At 42.5% G+C, this 25,000-nt stretch overlaps 1 protein-coding gene across 38 annotated transcripts in view; it reads right to left on the bottom strand.

Annotated features, from left to right (window-relative positions):
- The window catches only part of bt (projectin protein bent), a 191,175-nt gene that overhangs the window by 37,017 nt on the left and 129,158 nt on the right, over positions 1 to 25,000 (bottom strand). For 35 of the 38 annotated variants that reach the window (XM_076204746.1, XM_076204763.1, XM_076204762.1 and 32 more), the window contains 42 exons: positions 23,857 to 23,998; positions 23,085 to 23,387; positions 22,686 to 22,970; positions 22,361 to 22,524; positions 21,805 to 21,952; positions 21,479 to 21,608; positions 20,878 to 21,077; positions 20,362 to 20,489; positions 19,744 to 19,897; positions 19,337 to 19,506; positions 18,833 to 18,962; positions 18,407 to 18,573; positions 17,939 to 18,074; positions 17,593 to 17,720; positions 17,260 to 17,413; positions 16,861 to 17,001; positions 16,473 to 16,637; positions 16,194 to 16,333; positions 15,922 to 16,084; positions 15,432 to 15,556; positions 12,058 to 12,256; positions 11,380 to 11,495; positions 10,974 to 11,157; positions 10,554 to 10,684; positions 10,152 to 10,323; positions 9,668 to 9,946; positions 9,284 to 9,453; positions 8,858 to 8,987; positions 8,250 to 8,552; positions 7,314 to 7,598; positions 6,590 to 7,192; positions 5,756 to 6,473; positions 5,214 to 5,380; positions 4,454 to 5,041; positions 3,754 to 4,335; positions 3,344 to 3,649; positions 3,026 to 3,161; positions 2,736 to 2,902; positions 1,119 to 2,585; positions 708 to 1,010; positions 167 to 551; positions 1 to 14 (listed from right to left, as the gene is read on the bottom strand). The exon at positions 1 to 14 is cut by the window's left edge and continues 192 nt beyond it. In XM_076204746.1, the coding sequence (XP_076060861.1) occupies positions 1 to 14; positions 167 to 551; positions 708 to 1,010; positions 1,119 to 2,585; positions 2,736 to 2,902; positions 3,026 to 3,161; positions 3,344 to 3,649; positions 3,754 to 4,335; positions 4,454 to 5,041; positions 5,214 to 5,380; positions 5,756 to 6,473; positions 6,590 to 7,192; positions 7,314 to 7,598; positions 8,250 to 8,552; positions 8,858 to 8,987; positions 9,284 to 9,453; positions 9,668 to 9,946; positions 10,152 to 10,323; positions 10,554 to 10,684; positions 10,974 to 11,157; positions 11,380 to 11,495; positions 12,058 to 12,256; positions 15,432 to 15,556; positions 15,922 to 16,084; positions 16,194 to 16,333; positions 16,473 to 16,637; positions 16,861 to 17,001; positions 17,260 to 17,413; positions 17,593 to 17,720; positions 17,939 to 18,074; positions 18,407 to 18,573; positions 18,833 to 18,962; positions 19,337 to 19,506; positions 19,744 to 19,897; positions 20,362 to 20,489; positions 20,878 to 21,077; positions 21,479 to 21,608; positions 21,805 to 21,952; positions 22,361 to 22,524; positions 22,686 to 22,970; positions 23,085 to 23,387; positions 23,857 to 23,998 (10,678 nt within the window). The remainder of the gene's footprint in view (positions 15 to 166; positions 552 to 707; positions 1,011 to 1,118; positions 2,586 to 2,735; positions 2,903 to 3,025; positions 3,162 to 3,343; positions 3,650 to 3,753; positions 4,336 to 4,453; positions 5,042 to 5,213; positions 5,381 to 5,755; positions 6,474 to 6,589; positions 7,193 to 7,313; positions 7,599 to 8,249; positions 8,553 to 8,857; positions 8,988 to 9,283; positions 9,454 to 9,667; positions 9,947 to 10,151; positions 10,324 to 10,553; positions 10,685 to 10,973; positions 11,158 to 11,379; positions 11,496 to 12,057; positions 12,257 to 15,431; positions 15,557 to 15,921; positions 16,085 to 16,193; positions 16,334 to 16,472; positions 16,638 to 16,860; positions 17,002 to 17,259; positions 17,414 to 17,592; positions 17,721 to 17,938; positions 18,075 to 18,406; positions 18,574 to 18,832; positions 18,963 to 19,336; positions 19,507 to 19,743; positions 19,898 to 20,361; positions 20,490 to 20,877; positions 21,078 to 21,478; positions 21,609 to 21,804; positions 21,953 to 22,360; positions 22,525 to 22,685; positions 22,971 to 23,084; positions 23,388 to 23,856; positions 23,999 to 25,000) is intronic. The other 3 variants (XM_076204745.1, XM_076204744.1, XM_076204736.1) reach the window with 1 other exon arrangement.

A 25,000-nucleotide genomic window follows, 5' to 3' on the forward strand; every position in this document is an offset into this window, starting at 1 on the left:
CTACCACGTAACCACTGTTTGCAATGCGAGAAAGGGTTTATAATGATGACATGGTGTTGAGAAAAATTATCTGCTGTTTGCATATAATATGCATAAATATTTATGTGTACAAATGTACATATGCACACGCGAGCATGTGGGCATGAATAATCCAAGAAATTCTTACGTGATAGGGCTGCCGCCATCATCCTTAGGCGGCTTCCACGAGCACGTGACGCTATTAGCCTGGATTTCTTCGTAAACCAATGGGCCTTCGGGTGCTCCAGGTTTGTCCAGCACGATGACATTCAACTTTCCTTCGTCCTGACCGCTCTCGTTGCGAACGCGGATGATGTATTCACCAGAATCTGATCTCAAAGCATCCACAGTGTGCAGGATGGTATGGTGGTTGATGGCAGTGATGGTGGTGCGCACGTCAGATTGCAGTTCAACGTCTCCAGAGAACCAGAAGACATCAGGAGAAGGTTCGCCAATGTAATCCACATCGATGTGCAAGATCTGCCCTGCCTTGATCCTGACATCGTAAAGTGGTCCAAGGACCTTGGGCTTAACTGGAAGAGAACAATAACAACATTCAATGAAGAATGTTTTATAAGAATCTGGTTTTGTGGTGCAAAAAAGAATAGATGAATAAATAGATAAAATAAATAAATAGATAAATAAATAAATAGATAAATAAATACGTAAAAATATATCCTGGTACTCACGGTGCCTAGGTCTGCAGACGACAGAGTCTGAGGGCTCAGATGGTTCCGATTCGCCGACCTTGTTGACAGCAATAATTCGGAACTCATACTCCATACCCTCTGTCAGATTAGGCACCGTCGCCTTGCAGTCTGCTCCAGGCACACGAGAAGCCACTTGCCAGTAGGGAGAACCACGCTCCTTCTTCTGGATGATGTAACCAGTAATTGGAGCTCCACCATCGCTGGCAGGTGGTTTCCATTCCAAGTCAACGCGATCGCTATCCCAATCAGTCACGTTTGGACGTCCAGGTGTACTTGGTTCGTCTGTAAATTAACAACAGTGTAACTTACGGAAACAAATAAATTAAAAAACGCACGAAAACTCATATATAGCATATACGTGTGTAAGTGTGTGCGCAACTTTATACTTACCCATGGCATTCTTTGCAATGATGCTCTTGTCGGTGCAAAGAGGTTCGGATTCTCCGATAGCGTTGACCGCCTTGACACGGAAGTGATATTCTTTGAGGTAAACCAGGTTGCAGACTTCTGCAGTCAGACCGGCAACCTCAGCACCATCAGTCCAGGTTCCACGAGACATGTCCATTTTCTCGATAAGGTAGTGCAAGATAGGCGAGCCTCCATCGTCTTCAGGAGTCTTGTAAGACACCTTGCAACTCTCTCGGGTAACGTCAAACACGTTAAGAGGACCCAAGGGAGGAGAAGGACGATCGAGAACAATGACATTACCGGTCGCCGAGCACTTACCAAGCTCGTTTTCAAGGGTAAGTGTGTATCGTCCGGAGTCTGATCGCTGTGCGAAGGGAATGTCGAGGATCGTCTGCTTGCCATATGTCTGCATATCCACGCGGTCAGATTCTTCAAGCTTCTGACCATCAACGGACCAAGTGACCTTAGGTCTAGGAGCTCCCCGGATAGGTACGGTGTAATTGAGACGAGTTCCAGCCTTGATGACAAGGTCCTCCAAGTTCTTAGTATCGATGCCTGGCTTTTCGAAACGAGCTTTGCATACCACCGGCTGAGATGGGTCAGATGGCTCGGAATTACCGGCTTTGTTGACAGCAATAACACGGAACTGGTATTCTTCGCCCTCCTTGAGATCTGGAACGGAGGCCTTGCAGCCGTGCTTAGCCGGAACCTCGATAGCCTTCTCCCAGTTTCCGAAGCGTGGCTTCTTCTCGATTATCCAGCTGGTGACAGGAGATCCTCCATCGTTGCGAGGTTCGGCCCATGCCAAGTCGACGCGGTCCTTATCCCAGTCGGTGACCTCTGGAGCGCCGGGCTTGGTGGCCTTGGTGAAGGGATCCTTGGCAGTGACAGTATCTCTGCTTGTTGTAAACGGACCTTCTCCTTGCCTGTTGACGGCACATACACGGAACTTGTATTCGTGATCTTCAATGAGGCTGTCAACCTGAAGACTCGTACCCTTAGCCTCGCCACATGGGACCCAACGGATGTTCTCACAGTCCATCTTCTCCACGATATAATGAAGGATATCGGAGCCTCCATTGTCCCTGGGAGGTTTCCAGGTGACGGTGCATCCGCTGCGGTTGACGTTAGAGAACTTGAGAGGACCTTCAGGGGGTCCTGGAACGTCAAGGACAGTAATGCAGACAGTGCAGCTATCTTCGCCATTCTTGTTCTTAGCGTTCAGCGTAAATTCGCCAGAATCCTCTCGCTTGCAGTTGCTGATTTTGATTGTTGTAGCGTAATCTTCGTGAACAAGAGAGAGGCGATCTGTTGGATACAAAGTATCACCCTTGACACGCCACTCCTTTGAAGCTGGAGGCTCGCCAATGACCGGCACGTGGAGGTTCAGGTTCTCTCCAGCACGAATCTTCACATCCATCATGGCATTACGGTCAATGCGAGGAGGAACTGAAATCATAATATAGATTAGAGTTGATAGGGTAAGGTGTGAAACTTTATGCTTATTTATCTTAGTGTAAGATAGCTGATATCTGAGATCATATTCTCATTCAGATTCCGGTTTGGAAAGTGAGTAGTATAAAATGAAACAATACTTACGGTTCTTAGGACGAGCCACATGAGGTTTGGTGGGTTCAGATGGCTCGCTAGGCCCAGCCTTGTTGATGGCAATGACTCTGAACTCGTAGACATTACCTTCCATGAGATCAGGCACGTGAGCTTTACACGCATCACCCTCCACCTGGGCACACTTGTCCCATAGTGGGCTAAAAGAGACAGATATCTCGATTAGTGATATCAACATATTATAAGCTATCTAACACAATAAGGAATAATGTAGGTCACTGTCACATGGACAAACATTTCAGGTTTATTAAATAAATTCTTACTTGTATCGGTCCCTCTTTTCGATGATGTAACCAGTAATAGGGGCTCCGCCATCAGACTCGGGCTTCTTCCATTTCAGATCAACGAAGTTTTCATCAAAGTCAAAGATCTCAACATCCTTAGGTGGAGCAGGAGCGTCTGTGAAAATTATGTTAGAAATTAGTTATTTCTTTGTTTCTTGTTTTGTACTGCTGCAGATACCTAACCTTTTATTATACATGGTATGTTATTACCTTAAGAGAATCTAGGGTTTTCCCAGATTTTGGAGGATTAGTAAGTGAATTAAGGATATAATAAATTATTTGATCATGGAAACTCACCGAATGGATTCTTAGCTTCAATGGCTTGCTGGGTAACAAGGGGATCTGACTGGCCCAGGCGGTTGACGGCCTTCACGCGGAACTTGTACTTGTGTCCTGGTGTCAGGCCCTCAACATCAAAGGAAGTCTCTTTTCCCCTGGTCTCTCCAGCAGGCATCCAACGACCAGTGGCTTCATCCAGTTTCTCAATCTCATAATGATCAATAGGACATCCACCATCATCGGCAGGTGGGAGCCAGTCCAGTTTGCAGCCCTCAGCGTACACTTCGGACACCTTCAATGGACCCATAGGAGCCGATGGACGGTCTAGAAAAGTACATTGTTTATTGATAGTTTGCAAATTAAGTTTAACCATGCAATTTCATTGTGACCAAGGAATATCTGCTGTATATATTAGTGAATACACCTACCGAGAACGATAACTTCAACATCTGCGGAGTCCTTGCCGTTGCAATTTTCGGCAACGATAGTGTAAGTTCCGCTCTCGGCTCTCGTGGCCCCGGTGACTCTCAGCTTCGTGTTGTGGTCCTGGAACTTGATCGACGTGGGACCACCGGCCTTGATTTCCTTCTTTTTCAAGAGCCAGCGCTTGTCAGGTACAGGCTCTCCAGTGATATTGACATCGAAGGAGAAGTTCTGTCCAGCCTTAATGCGAACAGGGACAAGATTCCTTCGGTCAATCTTAGGAGGCGTGTTGCGGGCCTTAACGGTGACTGGATGTGTGGTGTCTGAGGGAAGTCCAGGTCCCTTGGTGTTAACAGCGCGGACACGGAACTCGTAAGTCTCACCCTCAATGAGATCAGGCACCATGCACGAAGTTGTATCTGCTGGTAATTCGCAAGCCTTATCCCAGCCACCATACTTGTCTTTCTTTTCAACAATATATTTGGTGATGGGAGAGCCTCCATCAGTCTTGGGTGGTTCCCATTTCAGGTCGACCTTGTTCTCGTCCCAGTCAGTAACCTCCAGGTTTTCAGGCTTTCCAGGTTCATCTGTTATTCAAATACATGTTAAATTATGATTTAAAGAAGGAAGAAGATATATATGAGGCACACAAGAAATGGCGAAATATTGATTCAAATGTATACAACGACAACCTATTCTATTTACCGTAAGGATCCTTTGCGAGAACTGGCTCATCTGCTTCCAGAGGTTCAGATTCTCCCTCGGCGTTGACGGCCATGACGCGGAACTTGTACTCCTGTCCTGGTGACAAATTGTTGAGCTCAATAGCCGGCTCGGGTCCGTTAGTGCGCCCAGCAGGCACCCAGAGTCCGGTATTGGGGTCGAGCTTCTCCACTTGGTAGTACTCGATGGGGGTACCACCATCATCGCGAGGACGTTTCCACTTAAGTCCACAGCCATCTCCTCTGACGTCGGATACCTTGATTGGTCCTTCGGGCTTTCCGGGTTTGCCCGTGACGGTAACCTTGACTGTGACTGAGTCCTTACCGGAGCTGTTGGTGGCAGTGATGATGTACTCGCCTGTGTCATCACGAGTTGCCTCGCGGATGACAAGTTTCGAGTTGTAGTCCACGTTGTTGATATTAACGTGTTTGCTTGGCTCAAGCTTGCGATGCTCGAAGGTCCAGACAACAGCCGGAGGAGGTTCACCAGAGATGTCACAATCGTACTTAATCAAGGATCCCTCAGAGACCGTGAGGTCACGGAGGTTCTTCCTGTCGATGCGTGGAGCAACTGAAAATTAAAAGGAAAATTAACTGAAAATCACATGGCAAGTATAGTAACTCAGATCGCCTGAGTGTAAAATCAGTTGGTTGATCCAAATGCTCAGCGTTATCACTGAAAAACATAGATTTCCTCATTTCTTTTTATTTAGGGTTTCTATTATGAACGTTAAGATACATACGGAATCTTGGCTTAGCAGTGATGGTCTTGCTTGGGTCGGATGGTTCACCAGCACCAGCACGGTTGACTGCTGTCACGCGGAACTGGTAATCCATTCCCTCAATCAAATTGCCAATTGATTGCTTGCACTCAGGAGTATTGGTTTCACAAGCCTTCTCCCAGATGTTCCTATGGGCAAAAATTTATATGATTCAGTTAGTATCACACAAGTTTGAATGCATATGTCAAAGCATTTACTTGTTTTGTACAAATGGTCTAAACTACTTATAATACACACAAACACATATACATGTTTGAATGTGCGTTTATGATTATGTGTAGGTACGTGTGTGAGTGTGGGTTTATGTTTATGTGTGAGCACGTGTGTGAATGCGGGTTTATGTTGATGTGTGTGTGGGTGTGGGTATGATATTGCACACTCGTATGTAAAGATTCCTTTATACACAAATACACACAATTGTATTTATGTATGTTTACAGAGTGAAGATGAGGTCAGAATATGGTTATTAGAATATCTGTAAATTTTGAATGAAAAATACTTACGTGTACTTGTCGCGTTTCTCCACGATGTAGTGAGAAATCGCTGCACCACCATCATCGATGGGCATGGTCCACTTGATGTCAATACGATGGGAGTCCCAGTCATCAGCTTCAGGAGTTCCTGGTTTGCCTGGAACACTGAAAGGATCCTTGGCCACGATGGGAGCGAGAGTGACCAGAGGCTCTGATTCACCTTCCTTATTCACGGCCTTGACACGGAACTCGTACTCATGGCCTGGAGTCAGGTCAGTGACTTCCATCTCGGGCTCGGTGGTGCGTCCAACAGGCAGCCAGATACCCATGTCAGGATCGTACTTCTCTACAAGGTACCCTTCTACTGGGCAGCCTCCGTCATCCTTTGGTGGTTTCCAGTTCAGCTTGCAGCCTTCCTTGTGGACATCGGAAACCTCAAGAGGACCTTCAGGTTTACCTGGCTTAGAGATGATTGTAATGTTTATCTCAGCCTCATCGCGGCCATGCATGTTGGTTGCGATGATGCGGTAGCAGCCAGTGTGCTTCCTCTCGGGGTTGTCATTGAAGTACTTAGAGTTGTAAGGAACATTTTCGATCTTGACAGATCCTGTCTGGTGGACAGCCTTCTTGCCCACCATCCAGTCCACTTCCGGCACAGGTTCACCAGTGACTTTGACGTCAAGGAAGATGGGCTCGCCTTCACGGACGGTGATGTCACGCAAGTTACGACGTTCGATCCTGGGAGCAACTGGAACGAACAAGAAAAAATTATATATCTGAAATGTTAGATACTCATACAGCTCTCATGAGTATAAGGTAAACGTAAAAGCTAGACTAAAAGAGAATAGTAAGGATGTCACTTACGTTTCCTTGGCTTGCAAGTAACGGGCTTGCTCGGCTCGGAGGGTTCGGAAGGCCCAGCTTCGTTGACGGCGCGGATGCGGAACTCGTATGTCTCGCCTTCATCCAAGTCAGGAGCACGGCCCTTGGGGTCGGTACCCTTGATCTCAGCTGCCTTTGTCCAGCGGCCAGTGGATTCATCTCGCTTCTCGATAATGTACCCTGTGATAGGTGAACCATTATCGCGGAGTGGCGCGGCCCACTTGAGATCAACAAAGTTACGATCCCAGTCCACTGGGTCGGGTTTACCCGGAGGATCTGGTGGGTCGAAGGGATTCTTGGCCACAATGGTGTCAAGGCCCTCAAGAGGTTCGGACTCGCCCTCGCTGTTGACGGCTGAGACTCTGAACTTGTATTCGTGCATGGGTTCAAGATTTTCGACTTCCAACATAGGTTCACGGGATCTTCCACATGGTACCCAGCGGCCGGTTTCCGTGTCCATCTTCTCAACGACGTAGTGGTCAATAGGCGAACCACCATCGTCAAGAGGCTCCTTCCACTTAAGGGTGCATCCCTCTTTGTGGATGTCGCTCACCTTAAGAGGGCCCTCAGGCTTTCCTGGTTTGTCTGCAAGTGATTATCAAGGATTGTAAAAATGTAAACAAACACCAGTATGTTGTAAATACATTGGAAATATAAACATTGACAATACTAAATCAACTATGATGGTGTGTGTGCCTTTTCTTACCCAGAACAGTGACTTCAACAGAGGCTTCGTCACGTCCAGCTGAGTTCTCGGCCTTCAGGGTGAACACGCCGTTGTGAGCTCGGGTGCACGATGGGATGACGATCTTGATGCGGTTGGGCTCTGTGTCGATCTTCATTCCTTCGGTGCCTGGCTCCTGGCGAGCCTTGTTGATGAACCAGGTCTTTGTGGGAGCAGGTTCACCAGTGACACGGCAGTCAAACTTGATCATCTGACCAGCATGCACGGTGATGTTGTTGAGGTTGGTACGGTCAATTTGAGGAGCCACTGCAGAAAATGTTAAATATTTTAAGTTAATGAAGTACATGCACACAATATGTGAATATGTATAAATATGCATATGTGCATGTGTAAATCTATGTGTATATACATGCATACACAAACATTATATATATATATATATATATATATATATATATATATATATATATATATATATATATATATATATATATATATATATATATATACGTAAGTGGAGTAGGAAACACAGGATACTTAGACTGTGTTTATTCCTGACTAGTTTCGCAGATATGCCTGCGAAACTAGTCAGGAATAAACTCAGACTAAGACTCCTGTGTTTCCTACTCCATTTACGTCAACCTGTCCGAATGTCACAATATATATATATATATATATATATACAAACGTGTGTACGCGCGCGCGCGCGTGTGTGTGTGTGTGTGTGTGTGTGTGTGTGTGTGTGTGTGTGTGTGTGTGTGTGTGTGTGTGTGTGTGTGTGTGTGTGCGTGCGTGCGTGAGTGTGTGTGTGTGTGTGTGTGTGTGTGTGTGTGTGTGTGTGTGTGTGTGTGTGTGTGTGTGTGTGTGTGTGTGTGTGTGTGTGTGTGTGTGTGTGTGTGCGTGTTACTATGTATGAGTAGGTATATGAAATCATGAGATACTCTCAATAATCCTTACAGTATTTCGCCTTTGCAAGGAAGTTGTCAGATGCATCGGACGGTTTGCTTGCCCCTCCCTTGTTGACGGCCTTGACACGGAACTGATACTCCTGTCCTTCATCCAAGCCTTCGACGCGAGCTTCAGGCTTGTTGGTCTTGGTGTCCATGTGCTTGACCCACTTTGAGGAGTACTTGTCCTTACGCTCGATCGTGTAGTGAGTGATTGGTGCTCCTCCATCAGATTCAGGAACCTTCCACTTCAGCTCACACCAGTTCCTGTCATAATCCTTGACCTCTGGTTTTCCAGGTTTGCTGGGAGGATCTGTGATATAAGACATAGAATATAAGTTAGGAGTTGAGCATAAACGTTTAAGGTGCTAGGTCTAATGTTTGGTTGATTTAATCGGTTTGACATCGCAAACTACCCCTATAATAAGGCTAGGACGGTGCCCCTTACAGAGGACTTTGTAGTATGGAATTCAATGAACTATGACCTTTGTCCAATTCACTGGTGGCAGGGTTCGAACTGCCGTCACCTCGACCTCCGCCGCAAGTAGCGACGTTTTAATCCTCTCGGCCATGTAAATGAAATATTGCTGAATGGCAATACGATGCTTTTGCTCTTACCGAAGGGATTCTTAGCCGTGATGGCTTCCTCTGTCTCCAGAGGATCGGACTCTCCCTCCGAGTTGACGGCTCTGACGCGGAACATGTAGTCCTTGCCCTCGGTCAGCCCAGGTACCTCAGCCTCCGTGCCCTGAAAGGACCAGTGGTTGATTATCATAAATGTTGAATACTCAAGACCAGAGAAAAGAAAGTTTATGCTTGAACCAAATAGATATTTTGATACCAATGTTTCTGTTCTCTTCGGAAATGAATATTCTTGACATTGCAACACTTGTTGTTGATACAAACACGAATCTAAAGATATTTATAGTCAGAATCGAACATGCTATAAATCATTTTAAGTACTGCTTCCCATGTTCTGCTTCTGTCATGTTTTCTCAACTGGAATATAGACCCATTACAATAGCTAGTTTATGTGTCTCTTACCTTTGCCTTGGTGACAGGCACCCAGCGGCCAGTTTCTGTGTCCATGCGCTCAACCACATAATGGTCGATGGGCTCGCCGCCATCGTCCTCTGGTTTCTCCCATGCCAGCTTAGCTGACTCGGCTGTGACATCAGACACCTTCAGCGGGCCCTTTGGCTTGCCGGGCTTACCTGAAGACGAATGTCAATAGTAAATATCACACAACACAACTATATTACTTTTAATTGCCAAAAGACAAGCAGATATATACAGATTTTGTATGTACGATCTTATGTGATATCAAGTGAAATGTTTAATTTGATAAGTATATACATATGTTTGCTACTTCTACTACTGAGTCTTGTGATATGGTGTTAGAACTCCTTTAATGAAAATTTTACTCACTGATAACGATGAGTTCAAGCTCTGCCTCATCTTTGCCAGAATCGTTCTTGGCGAAGATCTTGTAGTTGCCTGTGTCCGACCTCTTCGGGTTCTTAATCAGGATGCGCGTCTGGTGATCTTCATTCTGGATGATGATGCGCTCATCCTTGATTGGCTCGCCCTTCAGCGACCATTTGACAGTGGGATCTGGCTCTCCGGACACGCCGATGTCGAGCTTGAACATAGTGCCAGCCCTGATCGTCTTGCGGCCGAGGTTCTTGCGGTCAATGCGAGGAGCCACTGGGGAAAGAAAGAAATATAAGATGGTGTTGCTGCATACCATCCAACACACTCCGAGAAAAGAGTTGCTTTCAGTGGCTTGATCAGAGGGTCATGACGTTTCACTCTTGTAGAACAAATTTACATCATTTGAACAGGTTTCATATTCTTAAAACACAAAGGACATAAAACACGGACACATGTAGGAAGAAGTCGTTCAACTTACGGAATCGTGGCTTGCAGATAACAGACTCTGATGGGTCAGAGGGATCGGATGGACCGGCACGGTTGACAGCGATGACGCGGAAGTCATACTCGTGATCGGGCTCGACATCCGTGATTTTGGTCTTGGTGGTGTCTCCAGAGCAAGTGCCGCACTGGGACCAGCCACGGCCATCCTTCAAATTAAAAAGAGACAGAGGTTGTCACAATGCATTTCTTTGAAATATATATATATATATATATATATATATATATATATATATAAATATATAAATATATAATATATATATATACATATATATATATATAATATATATATTTTTTTTTTTTTTTTTTTTTTTTTTTTTTTTTTTTTTTAATCTTCTGTATCACTGAGAGATCGTAGAAACATACTAAGACAAATTACCTTGTCCCTCTTTTCGATGATGTATTTGGTGATATCAGCACCACCATCATCCTTTGGTTTGGTCCATTCAAGGTCCACGAAGTCCTTGTCCCAGTCAGTAGGTCTTGGGCGACCAGGCTTGCTGGGAGGATCTGTTGGAATTGAGAAACATATATGACATATCTGAACGGTAAACAAGTCTTTCTTTTCCAGTTTAATCAACCAATTTTTGCACGGGCCTATATGAAATTCCAAGAATAGACCTATTTTCTTTAGTCACTGGTGAATGAACGGTAAATGCATTCTTAACATTATTTGATGTTGTAAGCAGACATACATTGAATGCCTGTCTAAGACTCTATGTTACTACAGAAAATAGCTCGTACATCAATTTCTAGGATCTACTCAAGAAACAGTCCGTATTCGTAAGTCCCAGCTTACCGAAGGGATTCTTAGCTGTGATGTACTGATCAGCTTCGAGAGGCTCCGACTCGCCCTCAGCATTGACGGCCTTCACGCGGAACTTGTACTTCTTGCCCTCCTGAAGTCCGGTGACATCGGCTTCAGGGATCTTGGAGGTTCCACAAGGCATCCATTGTCCGGTGATAGGATCCAGCTTCTCAATCTGGTGGCCGGGACAAAGGTATTACAGAAAGGGCACTTCCAAAATTGTAAGACTAATGACTATTGCAAAAAAAAAAAAAAAAAAAAAAAAAAGAGCTATACTAGTACATCCTATTGACATTATATCTTTAGACGACTTTATCATACTTACGGACTGTAGAGGGAGATACCAACCCTAAAATGCTATTCTGGCTTTATCTCTCTCACTAAGAGCACAACTCACCTCATAGTGGTCGACGGGTGAGCCACCATCGTCGTCTGGTTTCTTCCACTTGAGTTTGCAGCCACTGGCATGAACATCCGTAACCTCAAGGGGACCCATGGGTTGTCCCGGAGGTCCTAAAAGGAGAAAGGATTCAATAATTGAATTGTATCTTATATGATTGATTCGGTTTTAATGTCGCGAACTATCCCTTATCAGGAGACTAGGACGGTGTCCCTCACAGAGGACTCTGTAGTATAGAATTTAATGAACCCTGTCCTTGATCTAACTTGCTGACGGCAGGATTCGAATTACTGTCACTCGACCCCCTCCACAAGTAGCGACGCTCTAAATTGCTCGCTCAGCTTGCATCCTTGTATTTTATATACTCGTTATTAACCCGTGAATTGAGCAATTACATACATGCATAAATTACATACATGCATAAATACATACATACATACATACATACATGCATACACACATACATATATACATACACATACATACATACATACATACATACATACATACATACATACATACATACATACACACATACATATATACATACACATACATACATACATACATACATACATACATACATACATACATACATACATACATACATACATACATACATACATACATACATACATACATACATACACACATATAAACACCATAACTACTCACCAAGAACAGTGATTTCAATCTCGACCATGTCTTCACCATGTTCGTTCTTGGCCGTGAGCTGGTACTTCCCGGTCATCTTGCGCTGAGCCTTCATGATGAGCATCTTGGTGTTGTTACCGGTGCAGTCAACGCGCATCTGTCCTTCTGTAACCACCTCCTGCTTAGGGAAAGACACCAAGGGCTCTTTTGATTTCCGGAACTATTTTGATCAGAATTGGGGGTACGAAGACGTAGGAGGAGGAAGGGATTGAGGACAAGGGGTAGGGGAAAGGAGTCGGAGATGAGTCATCATTATCAAATATATTACCATAGCCATTCAAGTTTTATCCATCACGTGATTGTTTGGAGGGAGATTTGTTGAGTTGTGATCACGTTCGCCGTGAAGTGCCGAGGTGGGATCCATGTGTCGACGAATATTTTAGGTTAAGGGCAAAGGAGACAGAGGAACATAAATATTAATGGTGTCACAGACGATGACGACAAACAAACAAACAAACAAACAAACAAACAAACAAACAAACAAACAAACAAACAAACAAACAAACAAACAAACAAACAAACAAACAAACAAACAAACAAACAAACAAACAAACAAACAAACAAACAAACAAAACAAACAAACGAACGAACAAACAAACAAAACAAGCAAACAAACAAAAACAACAAACAAATAATTAACAAATTAACAAATAGGCAAATAGACAGAAGACGGACAAACAAGAAAACAGAGGGAGAGACCGAGAGAGGGAATGAAATAGGGTAGGAAGGAAGGAAGGAAGGAGGGAAGGAAGCAAGGAAGGAAGGAAGGAAGGAAAGAAGGAAGGAAGAAAGGAGGGAGGGAATATCAATAGGACACGAGAATGCATAAAAAAAACAAGAAACAAACATACATACATATATACATACAAAAACAAAACGCATGCGTTGAGCCAAATACAAAACGGCCCAATAAGGCAAATATATTATGCATTTGCAGTATGGGGGAGTGTGTGGAAGGGTCGGGCGGGGTATTGTAAGGATAACCCCACCGAAGCGCAGCGAAGTAACACCACATCCCGAAGTGTTGACGTCGACGTTGAGGAGATTCAATGTGGTTTTGAACCACGCCGTAGTTGAAGCCATGGTAGAGAATGGGGGGGAAGAAAAGGAGAAAGATAGAATCATGCTTTTAATTTTCATTCCATTTGTACGTTTACCCTATGAGAGATTCGTTAAAAAAGTAAGTATAGGAACTTGATTGAACTAATCTAAAGGTTTCTATAAGAGCTGAGGTTTTCTTTGGCAAGATCATAAAAAAAAAAAATCAGCATTTCTGGGTTGCAGTAGCAGTTGGCTAAATTGAATGAGAATTTGAATGATCAATTGTTGATAGTGTTCTGAAACTGGAGGTTTGGTGGATTTTACTTTGCAAGATAAAAGTGGATATTAATTCTCTTTCTTAAACCACTGCTTGCTACAAACCAGAAAAGAAAATTATTTAGTTAAAAATATGATGTGTGGTTTTACAAAAACCCTACAAGTATTTTACTTGTATATATATATATATATATGTATATATCTGACTGATTTGGTGCCCAATAAGGTAAAAAATACTTTATATGAATATCAAAAAGATTTGAAAAGCACCAATAACAGTAAAACCGAAAATTTCACTCATGCAATGGACTGAGTCCATTTATATTCCATGCGGAAATAGGAAACTCATTTAAACACAAATAAGGAACTGGAATATATGTATGTTTTTAAAACATAACTTTAAAATGACACGTCATATCCCTCAGACGTGAAAAAAATCATCGTAAGCTTGTCAGTTACAAAGTTGAGGGAACACAGTGTCTTCAGAGTGGGTCTGATTGAACTTTGGTCTGATGTGAAAAAAATAGGAGTGCTAGTCTTCTTTGAAGTTCAGGGTACACAGTGTCTTGAGAAAGGGTCTAGTTAGATTTTGGTCCAAAGAAAGCGTCAAGTTGTGTTAAAAGGTAGTCTGGTTAGTCTCACTATTAACTACGGCGTGTATTAAACCATTAATCCCAGAGTGGGATTACTGCACGTACCATTGAGTCACTGGTAGTTTATGTATTAGTAAATACACCACTGTACAACAGTGTAACAGTGTGTGTATTACTAAACGTACAGTTGAACAGTTGAATGTCATAGTGTGTGCGTCATTCCATGTACAAATGCAGCTACCTCTACATGTAGCAGTGCAGTGCAGTCGTTAGCGTTTAACAAATGTAATGTAGCATAACTGTAGTCACCAAGCGAACATAGAAATGACAACTACCCACGCAGTCCCTCCTCTTCCTCCTTATCGTTTCTTATCTAACTTACTCTGGATCGAAACGGACAAAAGGTCTAGATTACATAGAATCTACATTCTATTTGTCATTCCCGTATGTACACCTTAGGATGATTTAGTCAATGACAACATTCAAAAGGACAATGATAAGAACTTTAAACATCAGAAATGGCCTTGTGGAACTTGGGTGTTTCTAAACGGATTTATCCCTAAATACCCATATACTCATTATCAGTTAACAATAACAAACTAGTTTTAATTAGTGAAATACTAATTCCTAATCATGATAATGATGACATAGAAATGGAGAATAATTTGGTAAATCTGTACATAAAGTGTTTGAAAAAGCCGTCACTGAATTGACAAGAAAAGTTAAATTTTATCATTTATTTATCTATCTATTTTGACTTTTCGTTAATTATTCAATGTGAGAATGAACACAATTTATTGGGTCAAGGTTCTGAAAAGAAAATTGATTGGAAACGAGGATGACTTTGAAGAATTATAGAAATACTTCTGTTCAAAGACCCTAAATAAAAACATTTACTCCGTAGTGTATATAGGAATAATGGCTGAAAGTGAATCAGTCATAGAGACTATCTTATTCATTGCTGAAAGTGGGAATTAGTAATGTAATAACATAATATTAATCAATGTTTCTGTAGGCTTATTTAAACAGAATTTGGGGGGAAAAAATTGAATTTATATATCTATCAACTTGTGAAATGAAGTCTTTTTGAAATGAAATTTGGGGACAAAATTGAATTGGGAAATTTTAATTTATATATACATATATATCAATTTCTTTGAAAAAAAAATCAGGAAAACCTATGGACCAGAAATGCAAGAATAAGCGAATAAGAATACAAAATAACAAATAGGAAACTGCAATTGAATATAATCACACTTCTCCGTAAGCTGGAAGACGACCTGAAGTCAATGATCACCCCACCACCCACGAATATCTTTCCGTCTGCCCTTTCTCATATATCTGTTTATTTCAGTCGTCGTAATCCTATTGTCAAGAGTCATGAATCATCCAAATAGTATGTCATCTCATGTACGTAAACCTCACCTTGCTGTCAAGGGTCCAAACGTTGGTAGGGATGGGATCACCGGTGACATCGATGTCATACAGGTGGGTCGCGCCGACCTTGAGCACGATAGCCTTGGTGTTGGTTCGGTCAATGCGCGGCTTGCCTGTATCAGAAGAGACGTGTGTAGGCGTCAGTCACGTGGAATTATTCACGTGATACATCCTTTGACTTCATACATACATACATACATACATACATATATATACCAAGGCTTCCTCCCCCTTACTGTACAAGGGAGGTAGCCAAAAAGGGAAGGGCATAAAATCATTTCCACCCATTCCATCCCTGAATACACTCCACACCTCTCCACCCTCCCTCTTCTCCGAGCACCTCCTGGATGACGGGTCATCCCTGCACCTTGTCCACTGCCCTGGGTCAGAAGCAGTGTCGCAAGACTTCATAGTCTATGTAAAATGGTCCGAGAAGGTTAAGGCACAAGGTAAGAAGCATGGGGACATGGTCACTTACGGAAGCGAGCTCTTGCAGTGTGAGGCAAAGTGGAATCGGAGGGTTCTCCGGGTCCAGCTTTGTTGATGGCTCTGACACGGAACTCGTACTTCTCACCCTCCTCTAGACCCTTCACTGGGCCCTGACACACATCACCCTGTACGCGTCCGCATTCAACGAAGTCCTGGAGAGGAAAAGACCATTCCACTAACTCATGCATTTCAGTCTGATGACTATTAAAATTCAGATCTTTGAAGTGAATTTACTAATGTAGGAGGGAAAGCAACACGTACGTCCTGGTCCTTCCTCTTCGACTCGATGATGTAGCCGGTAATGTCGGCACCACCATCGCGGATCGGGCGGTCCCAACGGAGTTTAACGGAGTTCTCATCGAAGTCAGTGATCTCCGGAAGGCCGGGAGGTCCTGGCTTGTCTGTGATTGAGAGAGAATACATTTGAGTCTACAAAACAAAGTGGAGATACCAGAAAACTGATGAAAGGTGTCATTAAGATTGCATTATCACGAGCTGACCTATGGCAAGAAATCACATAAGTCATAGGTTAAGGCGTACCGAATGGATCCTTGGCGACGATCTGCCTATCACCATCCAGAGGATCAGAGTCTCCTTCTTCGTTGTGGGCCTTCACGCGGAACTCGTACCGGTGGCCTGGCTCGAGACCAGTCACGTTCATCTCGGTGGTGTCCCCGTCGACACGGCCACATGGAACCCACTTACCTGTTGAAAAAAACAAAGCGTGAGGTCACAAACAGCGAATCTATTCCAGAATTATCCTTGCTGGTTGAAAAAGATAAAATCTCCAAAAGAAGAAGCCTATTCACTTAATACCTGCTACAAGAGTACATATTTACATCCATCGTGCTTTGTTATCAACCTCTATATCTCGTGAATTTTTGTTTAATCTTTCCAAAAGGTAAGAAGGAGTGAAAGCCAATCTCACCAGTGGTAACGTCCATCTTCTCAACGATGTAGCTGTCGAGAGGAAGGCCACCGTCATCCAGGGGCGGACTCCAGTTGAGCTTGCATCCCTCCTTGTGAACGTCACTGATCTCCAGAGGACCTTCAGGCTTTCCAGGGCGATCTGGATGACATATTCAAAGAAACATATTGGTAAACTAAATCTATGAGCATGAATGGTGGTATCTGATATCTAATAAACAGTCATGTTCAGAAGTTTTCTAGTTGTTGTTGTTTCTTATATATTAAAAGAATAATTTTCCTTCAAATGGTTCCAATAGATATCGCAGACTTTTATTAATCTGGTTTTAAATGTAAAAGATAATAGCCTAGAGAAGATCTAGTGAACCGTAAGAATCAGATTACATCTGTAGTCGCTTACCCAGAATGACAATCTCGACGGTTGCTTCATCGGATCCAGAGTCGTTCTTGGCATGGATGTGGTACTTGCCAGAGTGAACGCGCTCAGAGTCGATGACGGTGAATCGAGTCAAGTAATCCTCACACTGGACCGAGTAGTTGGCACTCGTCTCCACCTGTACGGGTTAGTAGTATTTAATTTATTTTGCCTTGTGATTATAAGAAACATTCATAGTTATGATACGCTGTTGTTACTCTTGACAATTACGCTGGCTTAGTACTCTGCAAGTTTTATGTAACTCAGTCGGAATTTTTACTTCAGTTATTGTGAACGTTTCTTTTTTTTTTCACTTACCTTCTTGTTCTTGAAAGTCCACCAGATTTCCGGCGGTGGTTCACCCTTGACATCAACCTCAAGGAATACCTTCTGAGAGGCCCTGACCACAATGCGGTTCAGTTTCTCACGGTTGATGTAAGGTTTCACTGCAAGAAAAGGGTTATAAATTGAGAAAAAGAAAACAAGTATTGCATCACATGTCTAATTTACTTGTCAGACTCTCCTACATTCGGTCAACAGTATAAAACTCACAACTTTTGAATTATGTTTCAACCCTCATATATGTTAGAAGCTAAAACAATGAAAACAGTACGATATATGCTTGCGTCCATTTTAGACAAATTAAGACATAAAGCAAACTTACGGTGACGAGGTTTGGCAAGATGAGGCTTGCAAGGCTCGGACGGGTCGCCAGGTCCAGCTTTGTTGACGGCAATTACACGGAACTGGTAAGTATTACCCTCCTTCAGGCCTGGTACCCTGCACTCTGTCCCGGGACCCTACGAGCACAGGTAAAGAAGCATATAAGCAAACAGATGAAGAATAGATAGAAAAAAGAAAGTCTTCGGCCTTATCATTAATCATTTAGTTTCTTTTGAGAATCACGAGAATCACAATTTTCAAAAAGATGGGGTTTTATCCGGACTTTTTTTTATATATGTGGTATGTATGATTTTATGAATCATTAACCATTCAGTTTCTTTTGAGAATCACGAGAATCACATTTAAAAAAAAATGGGGTTTTATCCGGACTTTTTTTATACATTGTGGTATGTACTTTATGAACAATGGTAGGTTAGATATACAATTACACTTTGTGAAGGCAACTCACCTGAGATTCATGGAGCTCTTCCCAGTTTCCTCCACGACGCTCCCTCTTCTCGATGATGTATTTGGTGATGGGAGCACCACCAGATGACTTGGGAGCTTCCCATTTCAGGTCAACCCATTCTGCGTCCCAGTCCGTGACTTCGGGGGCTCCGGGTTTTCCGGGAGGTCCTGGTTAAAGAAAATATATCAAGTAACTCACATTCAAAGTAATACACCAAAAGAGCCAATTGATATAGCTAAAGTTGTCAACTACTATTTAAACAACTGTTTTTTTGTTCCAATATATTTAGCTCATTTACTGTAGCTAAGAAAACAATGAACAAAATAGATTGCTAGTTAAAGAAAACGCTGGAAAGATATACATTTCATTTATAGATTGAAATGATATTAATAGATTTCTAAACGTATAAACTGCAGAGAAACACACCATAGGGATCCTTGGCAAGCGTGGTGGTGTCGGTTTCAAGAGGCTCCGACTCGCCCTCTTCGTTGATTGCCTTCACACGGAACATGTACTCCTTACCCTCCTGAAGACCACCCACGTCCATATCGGTGTCCTGAACAACAAAAGAAGGACTGAGTAAGTCGCAGAAAGACACCATGGCATAGATGTTTGCATATATTAATACTTATTTGTGTTTCCTTGAGTGCTCGTGATAATCTATCATTGGTTTTATCATGATTCCATGTCATAAAGATTATGTAAGTTCAAAATTACATTAATTTAATCATATTCAACACACTTCTCAAAAACTACGAAACATACTACATTTTGTGTCCGATCTTTCAATATAAAATTCTTGAATATGATATGCATGTCCTTCATTCCCATAACCATTGATTCTATAAATACCCCCATAATCCGAATAGGTAGCCTTTACAGCAACATAAACGCCAGCTGAAGACATCTCGCTTGAAGCGAGTGGCTTACCTTGGTGCGGCCTACGGGAACCCATCTTCCGGTGCCAGCATCCATCTTCTCAACGAGGTATTCCTGGATAGGCTTGCCACCATCATCTTCGGGCTTCTCCCACTTCAACTTGCAGCCCCTCTTCGTCACATCAGACACCTTCAGCGGACCCTTTGGTTTTCCGGGTGCAGCTGAAGAAAGCAAATCATGTGTTAATATACATAAATCCACGTTTTTGTGAAAATAAATGCATTTATCAGACCAACATGATTTTGGTTTTGCAGAAGACATAATATACATAAATCCACGTTTTTGTGAAAATAAATGCATTTATCAGAGCTACGTGATTTTGGTTTTGCAGAAGACATATAATCCCATAGGATACTTTAGAATACGATTAGAATTTTTTTAACATCAGAAGGACGTACCAAGGACGATGACCTCGACTTCAACTTCGTCTTTGCCGTGGACGTTCTCGGCTGTGATCTTGTATGTGCCCGTCTGCTTGCGCTTGGCGTCGATGATGTTGAACTTGGAGTTATAGTCAGCATTTGTGATATCGATGTTAGAGATGTTCTTGATCTGTAGAAGACAACAAATATGAACTAATATGCTTGAGATAGGTGAAAAAATATTGTGTGACAGTAGAGGGAATACTTGTGGCATGATTGCTTATGATTTTGGTGATATGTATTGAATGTTTTTGAGAAAAAAAAATCAAGGAGAATTATGAAACCTACAGCCTAGTCAGCATTTTTTTTTTTTTTTTGCCATATAACTTTGATATACAATTTCACCAAAGTAATAGTACTTCTACCGTTTTACGAGTATAAAAGAACTACTATAGCAAAGGTATCAATAAAATTAAAGAAATATCCCACTTTCTGTAATTAACTCATTACCATCCATCTGGTATGAAAGCCCCATCTTTTTGACAGATAAATCTACGACATTCTCATAACCGTTATATTTACTGAATAATGCGCTATTCAATCAGGAGATCTGAGTCAGAAAAAGACAATCAAAACTATTCTCAGCTGCCTCACCTCTTCGCCGTTGAAGAACCACTTGACAACTGGCTCAGGCTCTCCCTCGATGTTAACATCGAACTTGACGTTGCGTCCCGCCTTGGTGGTGACCTGCTTCAGGTTGGTGCGGTCGATGCGTGGTTTCACTGCAAAAAACGAGGTCAAGGTTCAAATCGCAGGACACTAAGCTACACATTTGCAATCATATTCACATTCAGAAATGATTAACCCCAAGTCTAGTATTTTGAACTAAGTTTGTACCATTATGCTGCTTTCTAAGCATACGAATACAAAATCACTAAACTCAATATGAAAAGAGACAATCAATAACCCCTGCATGTCCTGTGTACAGTATGTGCATGTGTTCTATGTATATTTACTAAGGAACCTATTACATTACTTCTTTTTCAACCCCATTAGTACTTCACACACTACTTTGTTAACGCTTCAAGTCTCGTTCTGTCTGCCATACCTAAAAATCTAAACCGGCTGATCTTTCGAACATCTTTCTTATGTCGAAGTCGATATACTTACGAGCCTTGTGTTTGACCATATGGTAGTCCGTGGGCTCAGACTCTGGAGAATTTCCGGCCTTGTTCACGGCGACGACACGGAACTGGTACTCAGCGCGGTGCTTGAGGTTCATCACCTTGGTCTCCACAGGCGTTCCTGGCTTAGCAGGCATGATCACGTCACACTTGACCTCGGTCGCCGTCTCCCAGTCAGGCATGAATCTGTTTGACACAAAAACGTCAAGTATTAATTATTGTGGAACATCAACCAGCTGGATGATATCAGTTTTATTTTCATTTTTTTAGATTATCGCATAGTTGTCTGGTAATTTTTGATGCAATATTGTTATAGAGAAATGTATATATGTTTTGCTTTTAATGTAATCTAAAACGTTCTTGAAATTAGTTGGATTCTGTACTGATATCATAAACCATTTATCAAGAAGAATCTATATTCAAAGTGCTAATCTGGTCACAACATTTAGTAAATATGGATGAACAGGTGCAAGAGAAGAAGAGAGACACAAACGAGAATAACAAGAAGATTACAATTTGTATGGTGATAGTTGTGAGGCATGAGGTCAAGGACATTGAAGTCCGTTTACGTTTCGATGAAGACTTACTTGTCCTTCTTCTGGATGATATACTTTATGATCGGAGCTCCACCGTCTGACTCAGGGGTAGTCCACTTGAGATCTACCGACTTGTTGTCATAGTCTGTGATCTCGGGGCGACCGGGAGCAGTTGGTACATCTGGAGAAGAAAGTAGTGGTCAGCCGGAGAAGGTCTCACAAACAGAAGTCAAAGAATATTAAAAAAAATATACATATTCATTTTGTAACGTCGTCAGAAGATGGCACGTGCCAGTAACTACACACGTTTGACGATAACTAGAACACGATATGTTCAAAATTGCAAAACCGTATCCTCAGAACACGCTTTTACTCACCATAAGGATTCTTGGCAAGGATGGCTTGATCTGCCTCCAGAGGATCGGAGTCACCCTCGTCGTTGACGGCCGTGACGCGGAACATGTACTGGTGACCAGGTTCGAGGCCTTCCACATCGAAGTATGGTGGAGCCACGCTTCCGGGACACTGCAAGGCAAGAAATCAGTATCCTATAAGTTGACCTTCTCTTCCCCGTCCTCCGAAAATTTATATTTATGGTAAGTAGACAAAATGTAATATATGCGCTATAGAGTAGGTAAATTATTTTTTGTGTATAATATTTTTCTGCGAAATAAAATGGATATAAACATGTGCATGTGTGTGTGTGTGTGCGTGTGTGTGTGTGTGTGTGTGTGTGTGTGTGTGTGTGTGTGTGTGTGTGTGTGTGTGTGTGTGTGTGTGTGTGTGTGTGCGTGTGTGTGTGTGTGTGTGTGTGTGTGTGTGTACAACATGTTGTATGCACACACACACATGCTCGCACATATATTATTTTAATTACGCGATGAACACATAGGAGACAAACTCTGGAGGAATATAACTATGGGGTGAACCCACCTTGCCGCATCGGACCCACTTCCCGGTTGCAAGGTCCATCTTCTCGATCTCGTACTCCTTGATGGGCATACCACCATCGTCTTCGGGTTCCTCCCACTTGAGACGGCATCCTGTGTCATGGACGTTGCTGATATCCAGAGGACCCTTAGGTTTGCTGGGCTTGCCTGGAGCAAAAGTGAAATATGTTAACGATAAAGAAGCAGCTAAAGGAAGAAAAATGCCCTACTAACAGTTTTGTCTCTGCCTAAACAACAAAAATGTATTATGTTTATTTTCAGTAAGTATTTGTTTCATCTGGAATTCGTCAACTCGTTACTGAACTTACCGAGAACAACCAACTCCACAGTCTCGGAGTCGGACCCATTGCGGTTTTCAACCTTCAGGGTGTATTTCCCAGCGTCCTTTCTCTGAGCCTTGGTGATGGAGAACTCGGTGTGGTGGTTGCCACTCTCAATGTGGATGCGTTCGGTGTTGGTCAGAGGAATCTCGTCCCTCCAGATCCAGTGGACATCGGGGTCTGGCTCGCCGATGTAGTCGACGGCCCACTTGTGACTACGATTAACCTTGATGGTGACCGAACGGAAGTTCTCCCGAATGATCCTTGGCTTGACTGTAAGGTCGAGGTGAAAGGGTGTTGAAGTTCATTTTAGTAAATATATCTTTCCATGAAATACTTATTAAAGTTAGAGTACTACATGGAAAGGAGAATGGTCATAGTGCTTACGGTTCTTGTGCTTGCAGAGATGGTTGTCCGTGGGTTCGGATGCCTCGCCGCATCCGGCCTTGTTAGCGGCGCGGACTCGGAAAGCGTAGATCGTCCCTTCCTTCAGGCCCGGGACAGTGCCCTCACACTTGTTGTCCTTAGTCTGGGCCACTTCCTTCCATTCTACCGAAAGTTTGTCCTTCATCTCAATGATGTAGTGAGTGATGGGACGACCACCGTCCTTCTCAGGTGGAGTCCAGTTCAGAACGACCATCGTGTTGTCGTAGTCGACGATGTCGGGTTTTCCGGGACGCGAGGGCTCATCTGGAAGTGCGAGTTGCTCGTGACAAATAACGGCCAAATACTAATCCGACAGACATATCAAACACATGTATATATACCCGTAGAAACAAGTTTCAAATCACATATAGGTTCATCTTCAGATATGTAACAGAAGAAAGATCAGGCAGCTCTATATTAAGTACATAATGCGATGTACTATACCCAACTACAAATCTGCTCTTGGAGATCGTTTATGACGATCTCATATATATATATATATATATATATATATATATATATATATATGCTCTTGATATATGTGTGCGTGTGTGTGTGTGTGTGTGTGTGTGTGTGTGTGTGTGTGTGTGTGTGTGTGTGTGTGTGTGTGTGTGTGTGTGTGTGTGTGTGTGTGTGTGTGTGTGTGTGTGTGTGTGTGTGTGTGTGTGTATGTATATATGTATACATAGCAGTAATGGTGTTATATATGATTGGTGCTGCTTTGGTAACCTACCGTATGGGTTGCGAGCCATGATGGGTTCATCGGTCTCCAGAGCATCAGACTCGCCTTCCTTGTTCACGGCCTTCACGCGGAACTTGTACTTCTTCTTAGGGGTCAGGCCTTCGGCAGTAAACTCCTCCTTTCCTGGGCCGATCTTTGGAGGAAAATGGAGTAAATGGGGTTAACAACGATGTAGAGATTTGGCGCAATGGGATTCGGTTTCTAGGAGCGGGGGTGTCCTCTCGGTAAGATGTGAAATTGAACATGTTTTTATGAATATTGTTGTACAGAAGATATTCTTATGTTTATGAGCGGAGTAGACTGGTTAGAATTGTCCTTGTGATCTATGTAATGTATTGTATATCTATTTTGATACGTTCCATTAAAAGACTGAAAAGTGTTCTTAGTATTATAGAGCAGCATGCGTGCTATAAATATTGCCATAACTAACAAAAGTTGTGTATGAAAATTTATGTGACAAAAGAACAGTGAAAGACCTATACCTCCGCAGGACAATAGCTGTGTGTACTGGAATCATACTAGATTGAAGGATAATGAAAAAATATATATTACCCTTTATCATTTTCAATTAATATATGAGCAAAGGAAGACGAGAACTTATGAAGAAGTATAGCAAGTATGGAAGTGGTTATAGTGTATCATTCAACATAAGTACTCGTATGTTGTTTGGAAAATCTATCAAGAAAATGGTCAAGCATACTGCAATTACATTATCAAATGTGGGTGGACAGTTGAGGAAAACTCCGCACAATAACATATGTACGAATGAAGATCCGACATCTACATTTCCAAGAGTGTTACTAAAAAGAATATATCAGCTACATTTTACTTCACAGATCAATGTGATACAAAAAAAACTATAAATGGTTTACATACATATATGTACATCGTAAAGACCTACATTTGTCATGCACGTCTTGTGTACAGATGTATGTATGTATGTATGTATGTATGTATGTATGTATGTATGTATGTATGTATGTATGTATGTATGTATGTATGTATGTATGTATCCGTACAGATTCATACATAAACACACACGTGTGTGTGTGTGTGTGTGTGTATTCACTTGGTCTTTGGATTACGTGTTGGACTCGTGATCGACAGCTATTTCCCTCCTGGAAGAGAGCTCAGA

Source organism: Oratosquilla oratoria, chromosome 21 (assembly GCF_046742065.1).
Source record: "Oratosquilla oratoria isolate Oo_2021 chromosome 21, ASM4674206v1, whole genome shotgun sequence".
Classification (NCBI taxonomy): Eukaryota; Metazoa; Arthropoda; class Malacostraca; order Stomatopoda; family Squillidae; genus Oratosquilla; species Oratosquilla oratoria.